This window comes from Chelonoidis abingdonii, chromosome 6, assembly GCF_003597395.2.
Source record: "Chelonoidis abingdonii isolate Lonesome George chromosome 6, CheloAbing_2.0, whole genome shotgun sequence".
NCBI classification, from domain to species: Eukaryota; Metazoa; Chordata; order Testudines; family Testudinidae; genus Chelonoidis; species Chelonoidis abingdonii.
This window is the reverse complement of record NC_133774.1, coordinates 90683909-90705911: the sequence shown is the minus strand read 5'-3', so window position 1 is coordinate 90705911 and position 22003 is coordinate 90683909. Positions and strand designations below refer to the sequence as shown.

The 22003-nt window shown below is 45.1% G+C and overlaps 1 protein-coding gene across 1 annotated transcript in view; it reads right to left on the bottom strand.

Moving 5' to 3' along the window:
* FANCC (FA complementation group C) overlaps positions 1 to 22003 on the bottom strand; it is a 181869-nt gene that overhangs the window by 75297 nt on the left and 84569 nt on the right. The window contains exons 7-9 of the mRNA XM_032774098.2: positions 21263 to 21327; positions 18554 to 18718; positions 7986 to 8142 (exon numbers count right to left, since the gene is read on the bottom strand). Of these exons, the coding sequence (XP_032629989.1) occupies positions 7986 to 8142; positions 18554 to 18718; positions 21263 to 21327 (387 nt within the window). The remainder of the gene's footprint in view (positions 1 to 7985; positions 8143 to 18553; positions 18719 to 21262; positions 21328 to 22003) is intronic.

The following is a 22003-nucleotide window of genomic DNA, read 5'->3' as shown; positions in this document are numbered from 1 at the left end:
CTTGAAAGGAGCAGAACATCGGGCACTTCCTGTTCCTGCGGGACGCAAAGAGGTCCATCTGGGGACATCCCCACCTCCGGAAGAGCACAAGAGCGACGTCCAGGTGAAGGGATCACTCGTGGGAGAGGAAGGACCTGCTCAGACGATCCACCAGCGTGTTTCGAACCCCCGGGAGAAAGGATGCAACGAGGTGAATGGAGTGGGCTATGCAGAAGTCCCACAACCTCACGGCCTCCCAACACAGAGGAGGCCGCCCTGCTTGTTTATGTAGTACACCGTCATTGTGTTGTCGGCGAAAACCGCAACGCAGCAACCTTGGAGCTGCTGATGGAACGTCTGACAAGCAAGGCGGACCGCCCTCAATTCCCGCACGTTGATGTGGAGGGCTAGCTCAGGAGAAGACCAGCGGCCTTGGGTCCGCAGGTTTCCGAGATAAGCTCCCCAGCCCAAGTCTGATGCGTCCGTTGTTAGGGACGCCGAGGGCTGGAGTGGATGAAATGGGAGCCCCGCACACACCACGGACTGGTCCAGCCACCAACGTAGGGAGTGTAGGACATCCTGGGGAACTGTGACAATCGTGTCCAAAGGACGTCTGGCTGGACGGAGTTGAGCAATGAGCCAGGACTGGAGAGGCCTGAGGCAGAGCCTTGCGTGTCCCGTGACGAACGTGCAGGCTGCCATGTGGCTCAAGAGAGTCAGGCAAGTTCGTATTGAGGTCAAAGGTACCGTCTGCAACCTGTGGATGATGGCCGTCAATGCCTGGAACCGCGACAAGGGAAGAACGGTTCTGGCCAGAGTGGAGTCCAGAATGGTGCCGATAAACTCTATCCTCCGAGTGGGGCTTAGAGTTGACTTCTCGGCATTGAGCATCAGGCCTAGGCGTACGAAGAGTGTCCTGACCATGCGGACGTGAACGAGGACTCGCTCCTCTGAGGGTCCCCGGATCAGCCAGTCGTTGAGGTATGGAAACACATGCACGCGACTGCGGCGAAGGTAGGCGACGACTACAGCCATGCACTTGGTAAACACTCTCGGGGCCGTGGAGAGGCCGAACAGGAGGACCGCGAATTGATAGTGACGACCGCTGACAACGAATCGAAGGAACCTCAGGTGGGGCGGGAAGATGGCTATATGGAAGTAAGCGTCCTGCATATCAAGGGCGGCGTACCAGTCTCCGGGATCCAGGGATGGAATAATGGTCCCCAAGGATACCATACGGAACTTCAACTTAACCAGGTATCTGTTGAGCTCTCGCAGGTCGAGGATAGGCCTGAGGCCTCCCTTGGCCTTGGGAATTAGAAAATAACGGGAATAGAACCTCTTGCCCTTCTCGCTCTCTGGAACCTCCTCTATGGCCCCTTTGTCGAGGAGCGTTCGCACCTCCTGTAGGAGGAGTTGCTCGTGAGAGGGGTCCCTGAAGAGGGACGAGGGTGGGGGGCGGGAGGGCGGTTATGAAACAAACTGTAGATGGTATCCAAGCCGGAGCGTGCGGAGGACCCAGCGGTCCAAAGTAAGACGGGACCACGCCGGGAGGAAGAACGAAAGACGGGTTGGAGAAGGGAGGAGATGGATCCGTAGGAGGGACTGGTATAGTGCCCTCGGCGCACCTTCAAAATGAGGGCTTTGGGCCGGAGGAAGGCTTGGAGGAACCTTGGTTTTGTCCTCCCTGATTGCCCGATTGCCTACGCCGACCACTCCTAGGCCGCCACCTGGCGAGGTCCTGTCTTTGCCTGGGCTGCGGGTAAGGCCTGTGCTGTTGTTGAGGCCTGAAGGGCCTGCGTTGGGTGACCGGCGTATGCATCCCCAAGGCATATATAATGACCCTATTGTCTTTAAGGCTTTGGAGCCGAGGGTCAGTCTTGTCCGAAAACAGGCCCTGGCCCTCAAAGGGAAGGTCCTGGATGGTGTATTGGAGTTCCGGAGGAAGGCCAGAGACCTGTAGCCAAGAGATGCGGCGCATCGTAACGCCAGAGGCCAGAGTTCTGGCGGCCGAGTCTGCAGCGTCCAAAGCTGCCTGCAGCGAGGTTCTTGCGACCTTCTTTCCCTCGTCCAGAAGCACGGAGAACTCTTGACGAGCATCCTGCGGGAGCAGCTCTTTAAATTTGTCTGCCGCCACCCAGGTGTTATAGGTGTAACGGCTGAGAAGAGCTTGCTGGTTGGACACCCGGAGCTGCAGGGTGCCTACAATAGACCTTCCGGCCAAGCAGGTCCATCCTTGGACTTGGGGGCTGGGGCTTGTTGACCAAGACGCTCCCTCTCGTTTACAGACTGAACGATGAGGGAACACGGGGGCGGGTGAACATACAAATATTCATAGCCCTTTGAGGGGACCATATATTTTCACTCCATGCCGCGAGCAGCGGGGGGAATGGAAGCCGGGGACTGCCAGATGGTCGTGGCATTGGATTGAATGGTCCGAATGAAGGGAAGGGCGACACGAGTGGGTGCATCTGCCGACAGTATGCTAACTACTGGGTCCTCAATCTCGGAGACCTCCTCAGCCTGTAAATTCATGTTCTGCACTACGTGCCTGAGGAGGTCTTGGTGTGCCCGGAGGTCAAGTGGAGGGGGACTAGTAGATGTGGTCCCCGCCACTGCCTCATCCGGGGAGGAGGACGAGGAGAGACCCGGCAGGAGAGGATCCGTCGGCGGCTCTGCCTGGAGCAATGCCTCTGGTGGGTGCTCAGGGTCCTGAGGCTGAGATGACCTCTCCTCTGTAGGGGACGGAGGAGGCAGGGAAGAGGTGGCCTCCGGAGCCCTGTGTTCGGACGCGGACGAACGCGGAGGGATCTGCTGAGGGCCCTGGGCTTGGTGATATGCCCAGGGGGTCCAGAAACCCCACTGCTGAGGACCGTGCTCCTGCTGGGTCTCGTGGAACAGAGCAGCAGGTCTGTCAGCGTCCAAGTACGCGCTGTCCGCCCGCGAAGAGACTGATGCCTGGTGAGACAGCCACGGAGGGGCTGAACGGGAGTGATACGGATCCGGCACTCCTGATGGCGGAGACCTCCTCGGTGCCGGAGATCAGTGCCGTGAGCCATACCAGTGCCGCGATTGAGACCAGGACCTGCCACCAGCGCGGTGCTGGGAGGTCAACCTGGATCTGGATCGTCGATGGCGAGAACGGCTTCTCAAGTCACGGTGCCGGTAACGATGGCTTGAGCCCGAGCAGTGCCGGGAATATCGGGACCGGCGTGATAATGACCTACGCCGCGAGGACGACCAGTACCGCCGCGGACAGCAGCGGCGGGACTGCGAGCGGCGTCATGAGCGAGACCTCCCTCGGGACTGGGAGCAGTGCCAGGATCTTGACGGTGATCGGTGCCGACTCGGGGAGTCCGGGGACGGTGCTCGCATGGACATGGGCTTGCCCTTCGATTGAAGAACCCGCACCAGCGGTGCCGGGGGTTGGGGCAGCATAGGCTCCGTCAACGCGATGAGGTCCCTGGCCGAGGAGAATGTCTCGGGCGTAGATGGGACCACCAGCTCGACCCCAGATCTTAGCGGGGAGCTGGGAGGAACCAGACTCAACGGACCTCCCGGGCCCGGAGTCACCGAAATCCCTGTCACGGCCATCGCGGCCAGAGTCGGCGGCGGGGGTTCCGTCCGAGCCTGCTTAGCTGGGGTGGAGAACGTTGACGGTCATTTCCCAGGGCCCGGCGCCGGAGAAGGACGGTGCCGCGGCGTTTTCGCGGGCCCAGAGTGGTCCGGTGCTGCAGCCAAAGCGGCACTCGGTGCCGAGGACGAAGGGTCAAGCGCCACTTCCATTAGCAGAGTCTTTAGGCGCTGATCTCGCTCCTTCTTGGTCCTTGGTCAGAAGGCCTTGCAAATTTGGCACTTCTCAGAAATATGTGGTTCCCCAAGGCACTTTAGGCAGGCATCGTGGGGATCGCTAGTGGGCATCGGCTTCTTGCAGGCCGAGCACGGCTTGAACCCCGGCGAACCAGGCATGAGCCCGGCGCCGGACGCGGGGGAGGGCTAGAGCCCAAAGCCCGCTAACTATATACAACAAGAACTATTAACTACAACTATTCTATACTTCACTAACTATAACTAAAACTACAATTAGAACTAGAAAAAAATGATGAACAAGGAGAAGCTAGGGACGTGAAGGACAGCTATGCCGCACTCCACAATTCCAACGACCGACACAGCAGTAAGAAGGAACTGGGGAGCGGGCGGGCCAGCAGGGATATATATCAGCCGCCATGGCGGCGCCACTCTAGGGGGCGATCTGCCGGCCCACTGGAGTTGCTAGGGTAAAAGTCTTCCGACGAGCGTGCACGCGCAGCGCGTACACCTACTGGAATGGATATGAGCAATCACTCGAAGAAGAAGTACCCCTTCTTGAAGCTTTATACCATTCATAAGTACTTTCTGTATGTTCTTAGAGCAAGCCCTCTCCAATGGTGCTAACCAGGAAGCATCCACTCTGTCAAATGGAGGACTTGCAGGTTGGGGTTCAGCAGATATCAATGGCCCTGGGAAATCATGCACAGACAGATTCAATGGGAGAGATAATGCAGGTCGGACTGACAAGGTTGGCATGGTTGAGTACCAGTGTTGCTGAGGCGATGCTGGTGCTATAAGTATGATGTAAGCCTGGTCTTGGACAAGTCTCTTGGCAGCAATGGAATCGGAGGTAAGGCATATAGAAAGGAATTCTTCCAGGATAGCAGGAATGTGTCTGTCAACAAACCTGAACTGTAGATAGGATGGCATTTTCTGTTGGCCTTTTTTGCAGATAGGTCCACTTGGGGAATCTCCCACAGCTGGTACATGAATCTGGCCATGTCCGGAGACAGCGAACACTGATGGTGGTCAGGGAAGAACCTGCTCAGCTGATCTGCCAATGAATTCTGCACTCCTAGAAGGTAAGGAGCTCTGAAGTGAACCAAATTGACTATGCAAAAGTCCCACAGGTCAATCATCTTCTGGCACAGCTATGTCAAATGCATCCCTCCCTGCATGTTTACATAAAACATACTTGCTGTGCTGCCTGTTAATACTAGCAGATTTTTTCCCCTTGATATGCAAAAGCAGGGCTGAACAGACTAGATGGTCAGCTCACAACTCTGACATTTATGAGTCTTCAGTTCTTGGGAAGACCACAGACTTCCTTGAGTCTACAGGGACCCTATATGTGCCCCACAACCAGGGATGATGCACCTGTGATTAAAGTGAGCATAGATTGTAGGGTAATGAAGAGAACCCTGTAACAGAGACTCTGGTGGTTCCTCCCTCCCTCAGGGGGTTGGGAAACCTGACCACATCCAGTTATCTACACTGGGTGGTAGCAACACCAGCCTCACTTCCCTACTATTCCCAAGGGGGGCATTCTGTCCTTTGTGGGGCTCCTTAAGTCTCTCTGGCTGGGGCATCAATATGGAAGTCACAAACTCCCCACACCTTCAAGGAGACTCCCTGAGGTTCCAGAAAGCAGAGGTGGGGAAGATGTCTATAGTGCTGCCAATAATCCAGTCCCAAGATAATGGGTTTGTGGAAATCGCTCTGTCTGGGTCTCTGTGGCAGTCTCAGCCTGTATGTCTTACTACAGGGGGTCTGCTGTACTTTCCTCAGGGTCAGGATGAAGGTCTCCTGCCTAGGAGTTCCCTTTGCAACATCAGGTGTTGCTCCTGTAGTCTGGTGCTTAGGGTAATCTTGGTCCTTTCCCCCTTGCTTACTGCAGTTTCTTCCCTTTTAAAGCCTTCTTCCCAGTCATGAATGATTGACACGACTGGATAGGTGGGGCTAACAACCAGGGGCTCTCTGGTCCCTTCCTCATCCATGTAGGGCCTATACTCTGTCACAGACCTTCATATAAACTTTCAGAGAGTGTATTCACCAGTCCAGAGATGACAAAACTAACACCAGTACTTGAGCTACTTAGGACATACACTGAAGCCAGCGAGCCTTGCAGCTTCCTGAGGTGTAGTCTGCAGTGCTGCACTACATAGGTACATACTGCCATGTGCCCCAGGAATCTGAGGCAGCTGCAAACTGTGGTGAGAGGATTTGTTTTCAGCTCCAGAACTAACCCCTGCAGTGTTTCAAAGCTCCGGGACGGCAGTATGGGGATATCATCATTGGCTTGCCTCTTGATTACACTAGCTTCTGAAGTACCAAAAGCATAGAAGGTAATAGTACCACATGCTCCTGAAGAGCCAGAGAAGGAACCACAAGCACTGGTACTGGTTGGAAACCTTCCTGCACCACCGGAGACACCAAGAGGTTAAGCAGTTCTCTCACAGCTGCATAAACCTCTGGTGTCATCAGTGCTGGTCTTGATTCCTGACCCTGATGTCTTTCTACGGGTACTTCAGGGGTTGGCCTCAACAGACATATCACAGGTTCTAGGGTTGACGATCTTAGATGAGGAGTCTTCAGAGTCTCTCCCAGAGTCCCTCCCTCTAGCTGACTTCAGTACAGATGATCTTATCAAACAGGATACTAAGTCTCTTGAGGGCCTCTCTCTCTTTTTTGGCACCAGAGATAGAGAGTGAGGTGCTGTAGACATCCCTGATGGGGTGCGCCATACCAAAATTTCAAAAGCAACGGCTCCAATGGTGAGCCATTAGGAGACACTTGAACCTGGCTGCTCTATCCTTCTGAGAGCTAGGCTTGAATCTCTTACAGATGTGACACTTGTCAGTAATTTGGGACTTTCCCAAGCATTTCAGACAGCTGGGGTTTGGGTCAATGACCAACATCAGCATACTACATGACAGGCAGGACTTAACCCCCAGAAAGCGAGGCATGGCTCCGATACCAGACCCGGTACCGAAATTTGAACTGGTTAAAAATAAAAAACTTTAAAAGTGTAACTTAATACTAACACTTATCTATATTAGACTTTATCTAACTACTAACTTCTAAGAAAAAAATAGCTACATACAAGAAGCGAGGGAAGAACTTGCTATAGCAAACTGAAAGCGCTCCAACAACCATCACTGGGAGTAAGAAGCAACTGAGAGGGACTGGGGGCAGCAGTGCCCCTTTTGTACCTGCATGCATTGGCGCGCAAGGGTAGAGCATGCTCAAGCTGCCCCAACGGGTACCACTGTGGGAAAAAGATTAACAATTGTGCATGGTGGTGTACACACACCTACAGTGGAATGGACATGTAAAAATACACAAAGAAGAGAGAAGAATTTAAAAATGTTAAAACACACATGAGAGCACACCTCCAGGTGCGTGATTATAGTATCATATATGCCACATTTCAGAGTGTCCATGCCTCAGGTTCACTTTCATAATGCAAGACATGTGCACATGACATACCTGTACATCCTGAAATGTATTGCTTTCATAAAAGGGTTCTGTTACTATTTCTTTGTTAGTGGAAGCCTTTAATATGTCAAGTAACCAGGTCCCAAATCATTATAAATTTCTAAATACATTGGATGGAATTGGTGCACTATATAACACAATATTTCTAAATGATTACAGGTCTGTCGCATCTTAGGCGCATTTAACATGTGCAATTTCAGCTTTACGCGGTTGGCAAAAACAAGAAAAAAAACAAAAAAAGGAGAAAAATAGCAATTTCAATACTGTACCTGTAGTGCGGGCAATTCCGCCCGCCATTACACTCAATGTAATTTTGACTATACGCGATTTTCGCTTTACGCGCTGACTGCGGAACGTAACCCCAGCGTAAGATGAGCCAGACCTCTATAGTGCTCAGCACCTCTGACAGTCACGCCTCATTTGTGTTTATCTTGTGATGGTCTATGGATGAAGCTTTTGATGTCAAGACGTCATGTTATGTGAGGTTTTTAATTTTAACCTATTTTATTAGAGTAGGAATTTGCCATGGTGTTCTACACAAATATTTCTTCTCTTTCCACTACTGTTATTAAGCTACACACAAGCTGACAGCTACTTCCCCCCATAGAAGTTGCTGGATTTCAGTGATGCTGTAAATGAGAGAAGTATTTGGTGATCCTTCAGCATAAAAGATGTAATATATTAATTGTGGTACATACCAGTAATGACTCTTTTATGATACATGCTACCTCTTCCAGTGAACTTGTCTGAGTGGAAATCAACCTTGCAAAAAGATGCAGTGTTGCTTTTTCAAGGCTAGGCAGATGACGAAGCCACAAGCTTAGGATAGCTGATTCAGAGAGGGCAATCTTCTTCCTGAGTTAATGGGAAAATATTGTTTTCCACAAACTGAGCCATGAAGTGAATAAATATTTATAAGAATTGCATATCAATGCTAAATTATCAATCCATATACACATACTTATACAATTTTAGAAGAAAGTGCATTCCTAATTATTACCTACCTTTTACAGATGGTAAAATTGAGACACTAAGAGATTAAATGATTTCTCCCAAAGCCAAACAGCAAGTAAGTGGGAGTGCAGGAATTAGAACTAAGAAGCCACTGGCTCTTTAGTCCTCTATTCATGCTGCTTCTTAAAATGCTGCTTCTTAAAATATGACTACAGCCTTAACAGAAAAGTTGATAATTTATACTGTGTAATGGTAATTGCCTATCAACAGATTTATAGAAGTTCAGTTAAGTGAACCTCATTGGTCACATAGCTGGAAATTCACGTAGAGCAGATATATTGCAAGTTGATACATGTCAAATGGTCATTTTAACACACATCGCAGGTAGCTGGTTAAGAATTGAGCAAATATTGGAAAATTGTGTTTCTTGGTCCCAAAGAATAAAAAATAATGTCTTTCAGCATTATAAATCCAAAATGTGAGTATCTTTAAGCATTATTAAATCTTAGCATTATTATCGGGCCGTATAATTATGAACCTTTCTTTGTTATAACTGGTTCACATGTAATAAATAAGGTCCATAAAAGTAACGGTGTTAACGCTTAGACTATGGAAGTTATGACATCACACTCCAAGCTGGTAACTGTGAAGAAGGGGATTACTTTCCACACAACCGATGTTGGGTTATAACGTTGAAAAAGGTCATTTTGTTTCCGTGTAAACACTGTAACTAATATCAGAGGGGTAGCTGTGTTAGTCTGGATCTGTAAAAGCAGCAGAGAATCCTGTGGCACCTTATAGACTAACAGACGTTTTGGAGCGTGAGCTTTCGTGGGTGAATACCCACTTCGTCAGACGAAATGAACTGAAGCTCAGCAGTTTCTCTTTGAAGTCTGGTCCTGAAGTTTTTTTGCTGCAGGATGGCCACCTTAAGGTCTGCTATAGTGTGGCCAGGGAGGTTGAAGTGCTCTCCTACAGGTTTTTGTATATTGCCATTCCTGATATCTGATTTGTGTCCATTTATCCTTTTCCGTAGTGACTGTCCAGTTTGGCCGATGTACATAGCAGAGGGGCATTGCTGGCATATGATGGCGTATATTACATTGGTGGACGTGCAGGTGAATGAACCAGTGATGGTGTGGCTGATCTGGTTAGGTCCTGTGATGGTGTCGCTGGTGTAGATATGTGGGCAGAGTTGGCATCGAGGTTTGTTGCATGGATTGGTTCCTGAGCTAGAGTTACTATGGTACGGTGTGCAGTTGCTGGTGAGAATACGTTTCAGGTTGGCAGGTTGTCTGTGGGCAAGGATTGGCCTGCCACCCAAGACCTGTGAAAGTGTGGGATCATTGTCCAGGATGGGTTGTAGATCCCTGATGATGCGTTGGAGGGGTTTTAGCTGGGGGCTGTATGTGATGGCCAGTGGAGTCCTGTTGGTTTCTTTCTTGGGTTTGTCTTGCAGTAGGAGGCTTCTGGGTACACGTCTGGCTGTTGATCTGTTTCCTAATTTCCTCGTGCGGGTATTGTAGTTTTGAGAATGCTTGGGGAGATTTTGTAGGTGTTGGTCTCTGTCTGAGGGGTTAGAGCAGATGCGGTTGTACCTCAGTGCTTGGCTGTAGACAATGGATCGTGTGATGTGCCCGGGATGGAAGCTGGAGGCATGAAGGTAGGCATAGCGGTCGGTAGGTTTTCGATATAGGGTGGTGTTAATGTGACCATCACTTATTTGCACCGTGGTGTCTAGAAAGTGGACCTCCTGTGTAGATTGGTCCAGGCTGAGGTTGATGGTGGGGTGGAAGTTGTTGAAATCGTGGTGGAATTTTTCTAGAGTCTCCTTCCCATGGGTCCAGATGATGAAGATGTCATCAATGTAGCGTAGGTAGAGAAGGGGCGTGAGTGGACGAGAGCTGAGGAAGCGTTGTTCCAGGTCAGCCATAAAAATATTGGCGTATTGTGGGGCCATGCGGGTGCCCATAGCAGTGCCACTGATCTGGAGATATATATTGTCATCAAACTTGAAATAGTTGTGTGTGAGTATAAAGGCACAGAGCTCAGCAGCCAGTTGTGCTGTGGCATCATCAGGGATACTGTTCCTGACAGCTTGTATTCCATCTGTGTGTGGGATGTTTGTGTAGAGAGCCTCTACATCCATGGTGGCTAGGATGGTGTTTTCTGGGAGGTGACCAATGCATTGTAGTTTCCTCAGGAAATCAGTGGTGTCACGGAGATAGCTGGGAGTGCTGGTGGCATAGGGTCTGAGTATGAAGAGTCCACATATCCAGACAGTCCTTCAGTGAGAGTGCCAATGCCCGAGATGATGGGGCTCCAGGATTTCCGGGTTTGTGGATCTTGGGTAGTAGATAGAATAACCCTGGTCGGGGCTCTAAGGGTATGCTGATCTGGTGTGAGGAGGAGTGTCCTGAGAAACTGCAACCTTCTACTCAGGACACTGAGGGAAGTGGCTAAGAAATTGGTAACAAATCAACTATACCCTTAGAGCTGGCCCGACCATCTCTATCTCACTACTTCCAAGATCCAAACACAGAAATCCTGGGCCCATCAGATGATCGGGCATTGATCACTTCACTGGATAACTTTCACTCGACTGTCTTGGATATGTGGACTCTCTACTCAGACCCTTTATGATAACCAGCACTCCCAGCTATCTCCGTGACACACTTGATTTCCTGAGGAAACTACAACGCATTGGTCACCTCCCAGAAAACACCATCCTAGCCACCATGGATGTAGAGGCTCTCTACACAAACATCCCACACACAGATGGAATACAAGCTGTCAGGAACAGTATCCCTGATGATGCCACAGCACAACTGGCTGCTGAGCTCTGTGCCTTTATACTCACACACAACTATTTCAAGTTTGATGACAATATATATCTCCAGATCAGTGGCACTGCTATGGGCACCCGCATGGCCCCACAATACGCCAATATTTTTATGGCTGACCTGGAAACAACGCTTCCTCAGCTCTCGTCCACTCACGCCCCTTCTCTACCTACGCTACATTGATGACATCTTCATCATCTGGACCCATGGGAAGGAGACTCTAGAAAAATTCCACCACGATTTCAACAACTTCCACCCCACCATCAACCTCAGCCTGGACCAATCTACACGGGAGGTCCACTTTCTAGACACCACGGTGCAAATAAGTGATGGTCACATTAACACCACCCTATATCGAAAACCTACCGACCGCTATGCCTACCTTCATGCCTCCAGCTTCCATCCCGGGCACATCACACGATCCATTGTCTACAGCCAAGCACTGAGGTACAACCGCATCTGCTCTAACCCCTCAGACAGAGACCAACACCTACAAAATCTCCACCAAGCATTCTCAAAACTACAATACCCGCACGAGGAAATTAGGAAACAGATCAACAGAGCCAGACGTGTACCCAGAAGCCTCCTACTGCAAGACAAACCCAAGAAAGAAACCAACAGGACTCCACTGGCCATCACATACAGCCCCCAGCTAAAACCCCTCCAACGCATCATCAGGGATCTACAACCCATCCTGGACAATGATCCCACACTTTCACAGGTCTTGGGTGGCAGGCCAATCCTTGCCCACAGACAACCTGCCAAACCTGAAACGTATTCTCACCAGCAACTGCACACCGTACCATAGTAACTCTAGCTCAGGAACCAATCCATGCAACAAACCTCGATGCCAACTCTGCCCACATATCTACACCAGCGACACCATCACAGGACCTAACCAGATCAGCCACACCATCACTGGTTCATTCACCTGCACGTCCACCAATGTAATATACGCCATCATATGCCAGCAATGCCCCTCTGCTATGTACATCGGCCAAACTGCTTGCTAGCATATATATACCTACCCCTGGAAATTTCCACTACCTGCGTCTGACGAAGTGGGTATTCACCCACGAAAGCTCACGCTCCAAAACGTCTGTTAGTCTATAAGGTGCCACAGGATTCTCTGCTGCTTTTACTGTAACTAACTGTTTTAATAGGTAAGTGAGTGGATGTTACTAATCATTGAATCTTTAAGCAGTGAAAAGACATGTTGGGATGGTTGCAATATGGTTTAAATCGCCAACCACGTGGTGTGTCAGCCATCCTTAATGCTATAATGCTTGCAGTCGGGAGCACAGTACATAACAATATTCAAATGCCCCATGGCAGAAAGAGGAAAAAGAAAACCCTGGGGAGCTGAGTATCGTAAACGAAAGGCTGAGAAGGAAAAGGACAAACAAAACAGTGGGGATCCTTCCTGAAATATCTTCTCCTTAATCCAAATAAAGATGAAAGCAGTTCACAGCATCCGGATGAAGGAATTTTACTTGGAGAGGAGGTTAGCTCACATCCGCATGGAAGCAGTTTGGAAACTCAAGATGATGGAAACTTACTTATAGATGAAGGCAGCTCACAGCATCAGACTGATATGGAAGTGGAGAAAATTTATTCACCTTCAGAAACATGCAGAAACTGACATAAATGAAGTAGAAGGGATGAGGAAGTTACAAACAAGTTACAGTATAGGGACCCAGCTTCACAGCCCAGATGTGATGACAGTGTGCGGCAAATTCTCATGAAACATGGTCCCGAACAAATTCATGAATTTTCCTTCCTTAAGGATGGAAATAAAAGAAAATTCTCTACTTAGCACTACAAGAGGAAACTCATTAATGGGGAAGAAATTCATTGAAACTGGTTATAATATTCAGTTTCTAAGACTTTGTGTTTTGCTTTTGTTGTAAGTTGTTTAGAAATCAAGCAATTGGTACATCACTTACTAAAAATGGTTGAAAGGACTGGAAAAACATCTCTTCAATTCTCTCCTCACATGAAAGAAGAACAGAACATTTGGAATGTTTTCAAAATTGGAAAGAACTTGAACTATGATTGAAAAAAGGAAAAACTATTGATGAAGAAAATTTGTGTGTGATCAAGGAAAAAGAAGAATATTGGCAACAAATATTAGAGCGTATGATTGCTTTAATGAGAGTTATCAGTGAGCAAAATTTAGCATTCTGTGGTAGAAATGAAAAATTATACATTCCAGGTAATGGAAACTTTTTAAAATTTGTTGAACATCTAGCTTTGTTTGATCCAGTCATGAAGGAGCATCTATGTAAAATAATGGATCATGAAACACAGGTTCATTACTTAGGAAAAAATATGCAGAATGAACCGATTCAAATCCTAGCAAATGCCATTAAAAAGAAAATTGTAGAAGCTGCCCATTCTGCAAAATACTTTTCAATAATACTGGACTATACACCAGATGTGAATCATGTTGAACAAACGATGATGATCATTCGTTTTGTGGATATGGAAAAGTCTGCAGATGAAGATAATGTTGAAGTGCTCATAAAGGAACATATTTTGGGTTTTGTACCACTGAAGGAGATGACTGGAGCATTTATGACTAAAACTATTCTACAAGAGCTTGAAACAATGTCATTACCTGTTGAAAACTTACGTGGCCAAGGCTATGATAATAGGAGTAATATGAGGGGTAAAGACCATGGTGTGCAAAGGAGAATGATGGAAATCAATCTAAGGGCCTTTTTCATTCCTTGCAGTGCGCATTCTATGAATTTGGTTGTCAATGATGCTACTAGAGGCTGTTTGGAGGCAAGCAGTTTCTTTGAGCTGGTGCAACGTGTTTATGTTTTTCTCAGGCTCAACACGCCATTGAGAGATTCTGACTTGCCATGTGAATTCTCTAACTATGAAACCACTTAGTCAGACAAGATGGGAGAGTCGCACTGATGCTTTGAAGCCTCTTCGCTATGAACTTGGAAACATTTATATGCCATATCTGAAATTTCTGACGATATTACCTTTACTGGATCATGTGGCAATACGGCACATTCAGATGCAGAAGCTCTTGCAAATGATCTTTCCAAGTTCAAATTTGTGACTTCACTCAATTTGTGGTATAATATTCTTTTTGAGATTAACCTCACTAGTAAGCAGCTTCAGGAAAATAATCTGAACATACATTCTGCTCTTCAAAAACTGCAGCAAACTAAAAATATTCTGGAAGAATTCAGAAGTGATGAAGGGTTCAAAAGAACACTGGTAGATTCTCTTGAGCTTGCTGAAGAAATAGACTTTCCAACAGAATTTGAACGAGAGCCAGTTCACATTTGGCAAAAGAAACAGCAGTTTTTGTATGAAGGATGGGACACACCCATTCAGAACCCAAAACAAAGGTTCAAAGTGAATTTCTGCTTCCCAGTCCTTGCTGCTATTCACTCGGTTGATGAAAGATTTCAATTGATGCAGCAGCTAAAGTCAGTATTTGGCTTTCTATATGATATCCACAGCTTGCAAAAGAAAACAGCAAAATTTTGTATAAAGAATTTTGTATAAAACTGGAGTTGGCATTGACTCATGAAAATTCAAAAGACATGATGCTACAGATTCGTGTAGTGAGCGTCAGGCTTTTTCAAGATGACTTAAGAAACATTCCACTCCTGAAGAAGTACTGAAGTTTGTTTGTGAAAATAAACTCACAGTTTTCCAAACATTTGTATAGCTCTACGCATTCTTTTAACTTTGCCAGTTTCCACAGCTAGTGGAGAACATAGCTTCTCAAAGTTAAAATCGATAAAAACACATCAACAATGGTGCAAGAGGGACTTGTTGGACTTGCCAAAATGTCAACAGAGCATAAAATTGCTGGAAAACTGGACCTACAAGAACTAGTGACTGAATTTTCAAAACTTAAAGCAAGAGAAGTCATGTTTTAAGACCACAGAGTGTTTTTTATTCGGAGTGTTTTATAAATATAAGTTAAAGTTCACTGAAGAGTTTTCTTATTTCTTTCTATATGTGGTGGTAATGGCAGTTAAAGCAGGACAGCATACTGGATGATTTTGGATTTGTAATAATAAAAATTATAATTAACATTTTTAATGCACTTTTTATTTGAGATCAGACTGAAATATCATCTAGCTGTCATGTACAAATTTATTCTGAAAATTTCATGTCTCTATTTTATTTGATCTCAGAAACATTGGATGAATGGATGGACAAACCAAATAATTAAGCCACTGTGTGTGGGGGGGGGGAAAAACCCCACCAAACCTAAAAAATATTAAAAGGAAAAAAGGGGCAAAATATTTCCCAGTTTACCAAAAACCTCAGCCGAGATCTGCCCTTGGGGCTTGGGGGCATCAACTGCATGGTTTGCCTAGGGCGCCAGTTGCTGGCAGCTAGTCTAGGGCCGCCCCCTGCATAGGAATACCCTCAGAAGCACTTTCAGAGACCCTCAATGAATAAAGTGGCCAACAACAATACAAACTGAATTCCTTTAGCTTCTTGTGATAAACAAGCACTGGAAAAGGTTAAACACAGGTCAGAGTATTTGGTTCAGAAAAATCCTCTATGACCATAGACAAACCTTCTATCACCACAGAAAACGTTCAGACTAACATTAAGGAGTGACAAAAATATTTGTAATGATTTATTGCCTGTTGACTCAAGTGATATTGACTCAGTTTGGACAGCCTAGCCAAAGGCAGTTGTCCTGGGAAAGCTTACAGAATTTTGACCAGTTTAATACAGACATACAGAATAAGGACATGTGACAAAAAGCTTGAGATAGACTCCTGCAAAGACTTCAGTGCATTCTGAAGGAAATACCCTTTTCACTCCAGAAAACCTAGGTGAAACCTACTGTAATCATTCTTATGTCTAGAACTTCATATTTAGTTGACAGAATCTCTCAGTTTCACTGAATGATCCTCTTGCTTAAGCTACTGCCCAGACCACACTCTTAGACCAGGGGTAGGCAACCTACGGCATGCGTGCCAAATGCGACACGTGAGCTGATTTTCAGTGGCACGAACACTGCCCGGGTCCTGGCCACCGGTCTAGGAGCTCTGCATTTTAATTTAATTTTAAATGAAGATTCTTAAACATTTTAAAAACCTTATTTACTTTTCATACAACAATAGTTTAGTTATATATTATAGACTTAGAGAAAGAGACCTTCTAAAAACCTTAAAATGTATTACTGGCACGCGAAACCTTAAATTAGAGTGAATAAATGAAGACCCGGCACACTCACTTCTGAAAGGTTTCCGACCCCTGCTCTTAGAGGATCCACCTACCATATGAACATATATCACACATATGTTGTTTCTACATATAAATTATGAGGACTTTTATTTGGAGTCACAAAGAGAGCTCTTTCTCCACTCAAAAAATTTAGCAGAGGATTGATCCAAGGTATCTGGTCTCCTAAGATGCTGAAAGGAGAAAGAGTTATAAGACAGGATTGTGAGGAGCAGCAGTTTGCCCTGCAAGACATTGTGATAATCAGAGGAATGTTCGGGGTGTGAAGATTCAAGTGTTTTAGGTATGAGTATACTCTTCTTCAGTGGTCTATGCAAAAGGTGATCAAATACAAGTTACATTAAAATCTTAGAAATAAGGCCCACGGATTTCATCCCAACTATGTGGTTTAATGAAGTGGGTGAAGTATTCAAGGCCATATGTGGTCACTGTGAAAGCCCAAACTCAAAAGTTAAATCACTATGTCTCAGAGATTCTATTACATTCTATACAGGTTCTATCATCCTCATCACCAAAGTATCTCAGTGCCTTCAAGGACTGCACTGAGTGATGTGACTAATATTGGTCACACAGGCATGCCAAACAGGGGTCCAGGGGTGCCCTCCCACTTTTGAACATGGACAGGGAGCCCGGAGGGCAGAGACATGGGCCAGGGGCTGCTCTTGGGTCCCCCTACCCTGGGAAGGTGGAGGGGCCCAGGTTCCTCAGCCTGGCTCTTGTTTCTGTCTTGGCCAGAATGCAGGGCTTTGGGGGGTGGGGTAGAGAGGAGGGCAGAGGCTGGGCCTTGTGCCCCTTCCCCCCCACACACACTTTTAGGAAGAATCCGTCACTCTTGCTGTCACATGTGGTTCATTTCTTTCCAGGAAGAGAAGTGGGAAATTTTTGTTAGGGTGGTTTTTCTTATTTCTTTGCATGCTTGCTTACTTTGGTAAATTATTTAAAATACATACTCATTACTATGTGTTTGTATTAGAGAAGGTGAGATTGAAGAAGGGCGCAAGTGTAAGGTGGTGAGGTTCGTGCAGGTCTTTAATTCCTCTAGTTCATTCCACAGCTTATGAATGACTAAAAAAACTCTGTTTCCTGTACAGATAAGTTTTACTCTTGTGACGTACAGCTCCATTGTGCCTGAGGAGCAGAGCTGTCAACCTGGACTTTTAAATGATCTTTTATATGTCCCAAACCCAGGCCACTGAGTACCTAGCAGATCAGGTTTGAGACTTTGAACTTGACTTGATATTATATGTGAAGCTAGCATAAAGAGCAGAGGACAGGTCTGATATGCTTGCAGTAGCCCACAGTGCTTAGGAAATGCACTGCTGCATTCTGTATTAGTTGGAGTTTCATAAGGGCTGATGGCTTCGTGCCCAGGTTATTCATCATTGCTATAGTCCAGCTGGAGGGTGACAAATGCCTGCATACTTGAAACCAAGCCATTATCTGCCAAGATAGGATGGAGTCTCTTTGCTAACCAGAGATGACAGAAAGCTACTCATGGACACTGCTATGTGAGAGCTTAGCCTCTTCATTAAATCCAAAAGCATTCCTAGACTATGGATTGAATTGACCAATTATGAGCATGTACCTTCAACCAAAGGAAGCACTGTGGCTACAAACTTCCCATAGTGCTTTTTCTCTGCTCACCATCACCTCTGTCTTGCTCAGATTCAGCTTCAATCACCTATTCTTCTTCATCTATGAGCTAATCTCATCCAAACACTGGACCACCTTGATGGCAGAGGTATGAGCAAATCTACATATCGTTAATAGTATTCAAGTGCCTAGTTAAAAATAATCTGCTGGGAGATACAATACTTGAAAACGTGGAGAACTAAGTTCTCAGCAGAAATATGAGAACTGTCAGGCAACACGTATTGGTATGCAAGGACACAATGTTAAATCTGGATCTCTAATTGCAGAAGTTAGGAAAGATCTAGTATATTTATGGCAAAGACATACAAAATCTCAATGAAAGGCAAAATCCAAAAAACAATTACAGTGATGCTGTCTTACATATATCATAGGGAAAGTAAAACTGAAATAGCACATCAGAAATCTAGAATCCTTGTTTTCCTTCAACTTCAGGTCTGCTATTTAGGTAAAAAGAAAGCATTTTGTTACAATACAATAGACATTCAATGCATCCAGCATCCAAGTTCACCATATAGTAATTCCAACTGAACACAGTTAATATTCTCTTTGGTGAGGAGGAATATGTTACTTACTTCAAAAATGTCTCATTCACAGCTTCTAAAAACTCTGAGCTGAGAACCTCTTGCGATCCACCTCCATGATAGGTAAGGAGCGCTTCCAGCAGAGGAGTTACATCAGGCAAAGTGATAAGAGGGACGCAGAAAAGGGACACTACATTTACACGATCATCTGAAACTCTGGAGAAATGAAAAAAGTTTCTTATTTTAGGGAAAGAAAACACTCAAAAAACTTACTTCTAAAGTTAAGAAAACATTTATTTATTGTAGCAAATGCTGAAGCATTCTCAAATGGAGATTCTTAAAACAATCAGAATTTCTGTATGTTGGCACTGAGGACTATGGCAAACAAACTGCAGTAGGGATCTCAAACAGTTCTAAAGTGCTGGCAGTGTTCAATAACTACATATGCCCTGCTAGCAATGAATAGTTTGCCTTTTCTGGTTTGATAAAGAGCAAAGCAGTCCCTCAGAGGAAGATTACAGTTTCACAGCTCCCACCTCGGTATCTTAGGTTCTCACAGGAGACAACCAAGCTGGTTCTGATCTCTGTGGTTTCCTTGGCTTTTCTCATTCCAGCAGGAATTACTCCAGTGCACATTATAGTATAAATCCTGCTACCTTCAAGTGCTCAGGCATAAAATAAGGATTTGTCTTAAAGATCTACAACTGAAGGGATGCATAGTATAGTGTAGCATAGCATAGCAAAGTAATTGACCCTGCCTAAAAAGATTGCACTTTTGGAAAAGATTAATGATGGTGCAATCTAAATAGTACTAAGGTGGAGGATAATTTAATATTTAAAGCCAAATTTTAAAAAGATTGACTTATTCGCATATGCATGAGGGTGCTAACTGTGCAGCCAAAATAAGGAATTACATATGCAAAAGTAGGTATTTCCCAGTTTATGTACAAAATTCCTTTTTGGTACCCATGCTATGAACTTCAGAGGTAAAATTTAACAAGTTATATTTTGCAAATGTGGCCCTTTTTTTTTTTGATGAGAGACATCCATCAGAAGACGCCTGGAAAAGGGGTACTGATGGAAAAATTAATATAATTTCTAACAGTCTAATTGAGGGGGAGATTCATGAAAACTACAGTTATTCACAGTGCTCCTACTCAGCAATAAGAACTGAACGTATTGTGACTTGTTGACATGAAGAGTCCTTCTGATTTCTACAGTGGAGAAATGCTACATGATATATTTTCAAAGTTTCCAAAATTTCTGATTTAATATTTCCAGTTTAAAAATTGATATGGAAATAAATGTAGACATTCAGGCTGAAGCCTGGGCTCTAGGATCCTGTGAGGCAGAAGGGTCCCAGAGCTGCAGCCTGATCCTGAACATCTACACCTCAATTAAACAAACCCTAAACCAGAGCCCCACAAGCCTGAATCAGCTGGCACTAGGCCAACCACATGAGTCTAATTGCAGTGTAGAGATACCCTTGGACATCTCTCCCCAAACCTTAATGTGTGTGTGTATGCATGTGAGAGAGAGGTGTGTGTGTGTGTGTGTGAGTGAGTGAGAGAGATACATGGGTCAGAATCAGATAAGTGGTCCAAGGTAGTCTAGCTCTTTGCAGGAAAGCCGAGGGCTGTGGGTAGGTTGCCCCAGAACTAATGCAAAGACTCAGGGTTTCTGTGCAGATGACCAACTCTCCTCCTGTCTCCTGGTCTCCTATTGCAGGTCTCTCTGGGACTGGACAATCAGATCCTTAACTATTCTGCTGACAATGCACAAGAAGGAATATAATCCTGCTCTTTCTCCCACCGCTATATAAGCCCTGTAGTATTAGCACGAGTAGTAAAAATCTATTTTGTTACTGAAGTGAGCACCTATCACAGAATATACACCGTGTGCACCTCTGAGTAAAATGGAGCCATTTTCACACAGCCTTTTCAAGTATCAACCACACATTAATTGACAACACCTGGTATGTATCCCTCTGTTTTATTTTTTCTTTCATTTTTGCTGACATATACTTTGATTCAGATGTAATCAAAGGCTCTGTGGGTGTATTCTGAAAATAGTTGTTTTAAAGGTTATAAAAAGGTTATGGTCTTCATTTCAAAAAGCCAACAGTACCAGGCATACTAAGGAGGGACGGACACATTCAAAGTGGTGAGGAAAGCAAAAACTAAGCAAATATAATTGTTCTTTTTACCAAAGAAAGACTGCTGCTCAGTCACCTCAAACAGCACCTCTATCACCCTATCCCATGTATTTAAACAGTGGGTCTACTTGTGTTGAGTAATAGTTACTCTCCTGGGTAATAATCTCAAGGGGAGTACTGTGAGGGTCAGGACTCCTCAGCATGAGTAAGGACTACACATCTGGACTCTTGCTAACCGTGCACTAGTGGTGACATCTGCCCTTCTGACATTACATAATAAGCATACAATAATACCTGCACTATTCACTGATATGATGAATAAGGAATGGAAATACATAATTGGTTAAGAGGGGCATGTAACAGCACTGCAGACATGCTACCCTATACCCCACGGCTGTGATTATCTGGTAAGTAAAAGGTTTTCTGTGACATTCAACTTAACTGGTTTGTCCATTACCGAAGCTATACGGTAATTCTAAATATTACCATGATTCTAAATATATTTTGAAGTCTAAATACTTGTTTAAAATTTTTGAAAAAGGACCTCACTGCACTTCAATGATCCATACTAAGACGTATTGAAATGAAGTTTAGATAATACCTACCTCCCTTGAACATTAAGTCCATTAAACTGATTTCCTTTGAGTTCTGTCACTAATGATAAGACTATCTGTTAAACAAAATCAATGACATTAAAAACACATACACTATATATAGAGAGAGAGAGAAAGAGAGATACAGAGAGAGAGAGAGATACACACATGCACTGCAAACAGGATGACATCAGTTGTATTTTTCTTTTTGAGAGACATTTCAATTGTGGTAAGTAGCCTCCTCTGTGGACTCCCCCCCTCCCATTTCCCCCCTCCCATTTCCCCCCTCCCTTCCAGTGCAAAATCAAAGTGTTCATTCCCATTACACAATTAGCAAAGAAATAAGTGAAATATTAGAGATCTGCATCCCAAAAGTTAAGAGAAAATTAACTTTTAAAAAAGCATTACAATAGGTAAAAATGCCAAAATAAGTAGTAAATCTTCATTTTATGAAATATCATTCCCATGATTTTACAGGGTAAATGAAAAATCACTCATTTTCCCAAAATATAAGGTTCAACTAGTATTGTAAATACAGTGTGCACAGTCAAAAAGAAAACATAATTCAAAAAGTTACTTTCTGGCAAACAAATGCCATAAAATATTTTCCTTATTAAATTTCATGTTACAAAATATATCTTAGCTAATATTCATTTCAGAGATATATGAACAACAAGGATTTAAAAAAAAAACAAAACCATACACTTTGGTATAAACCTCCCTTTTTTGTCTCTCGTCATCTCCTATTTTATC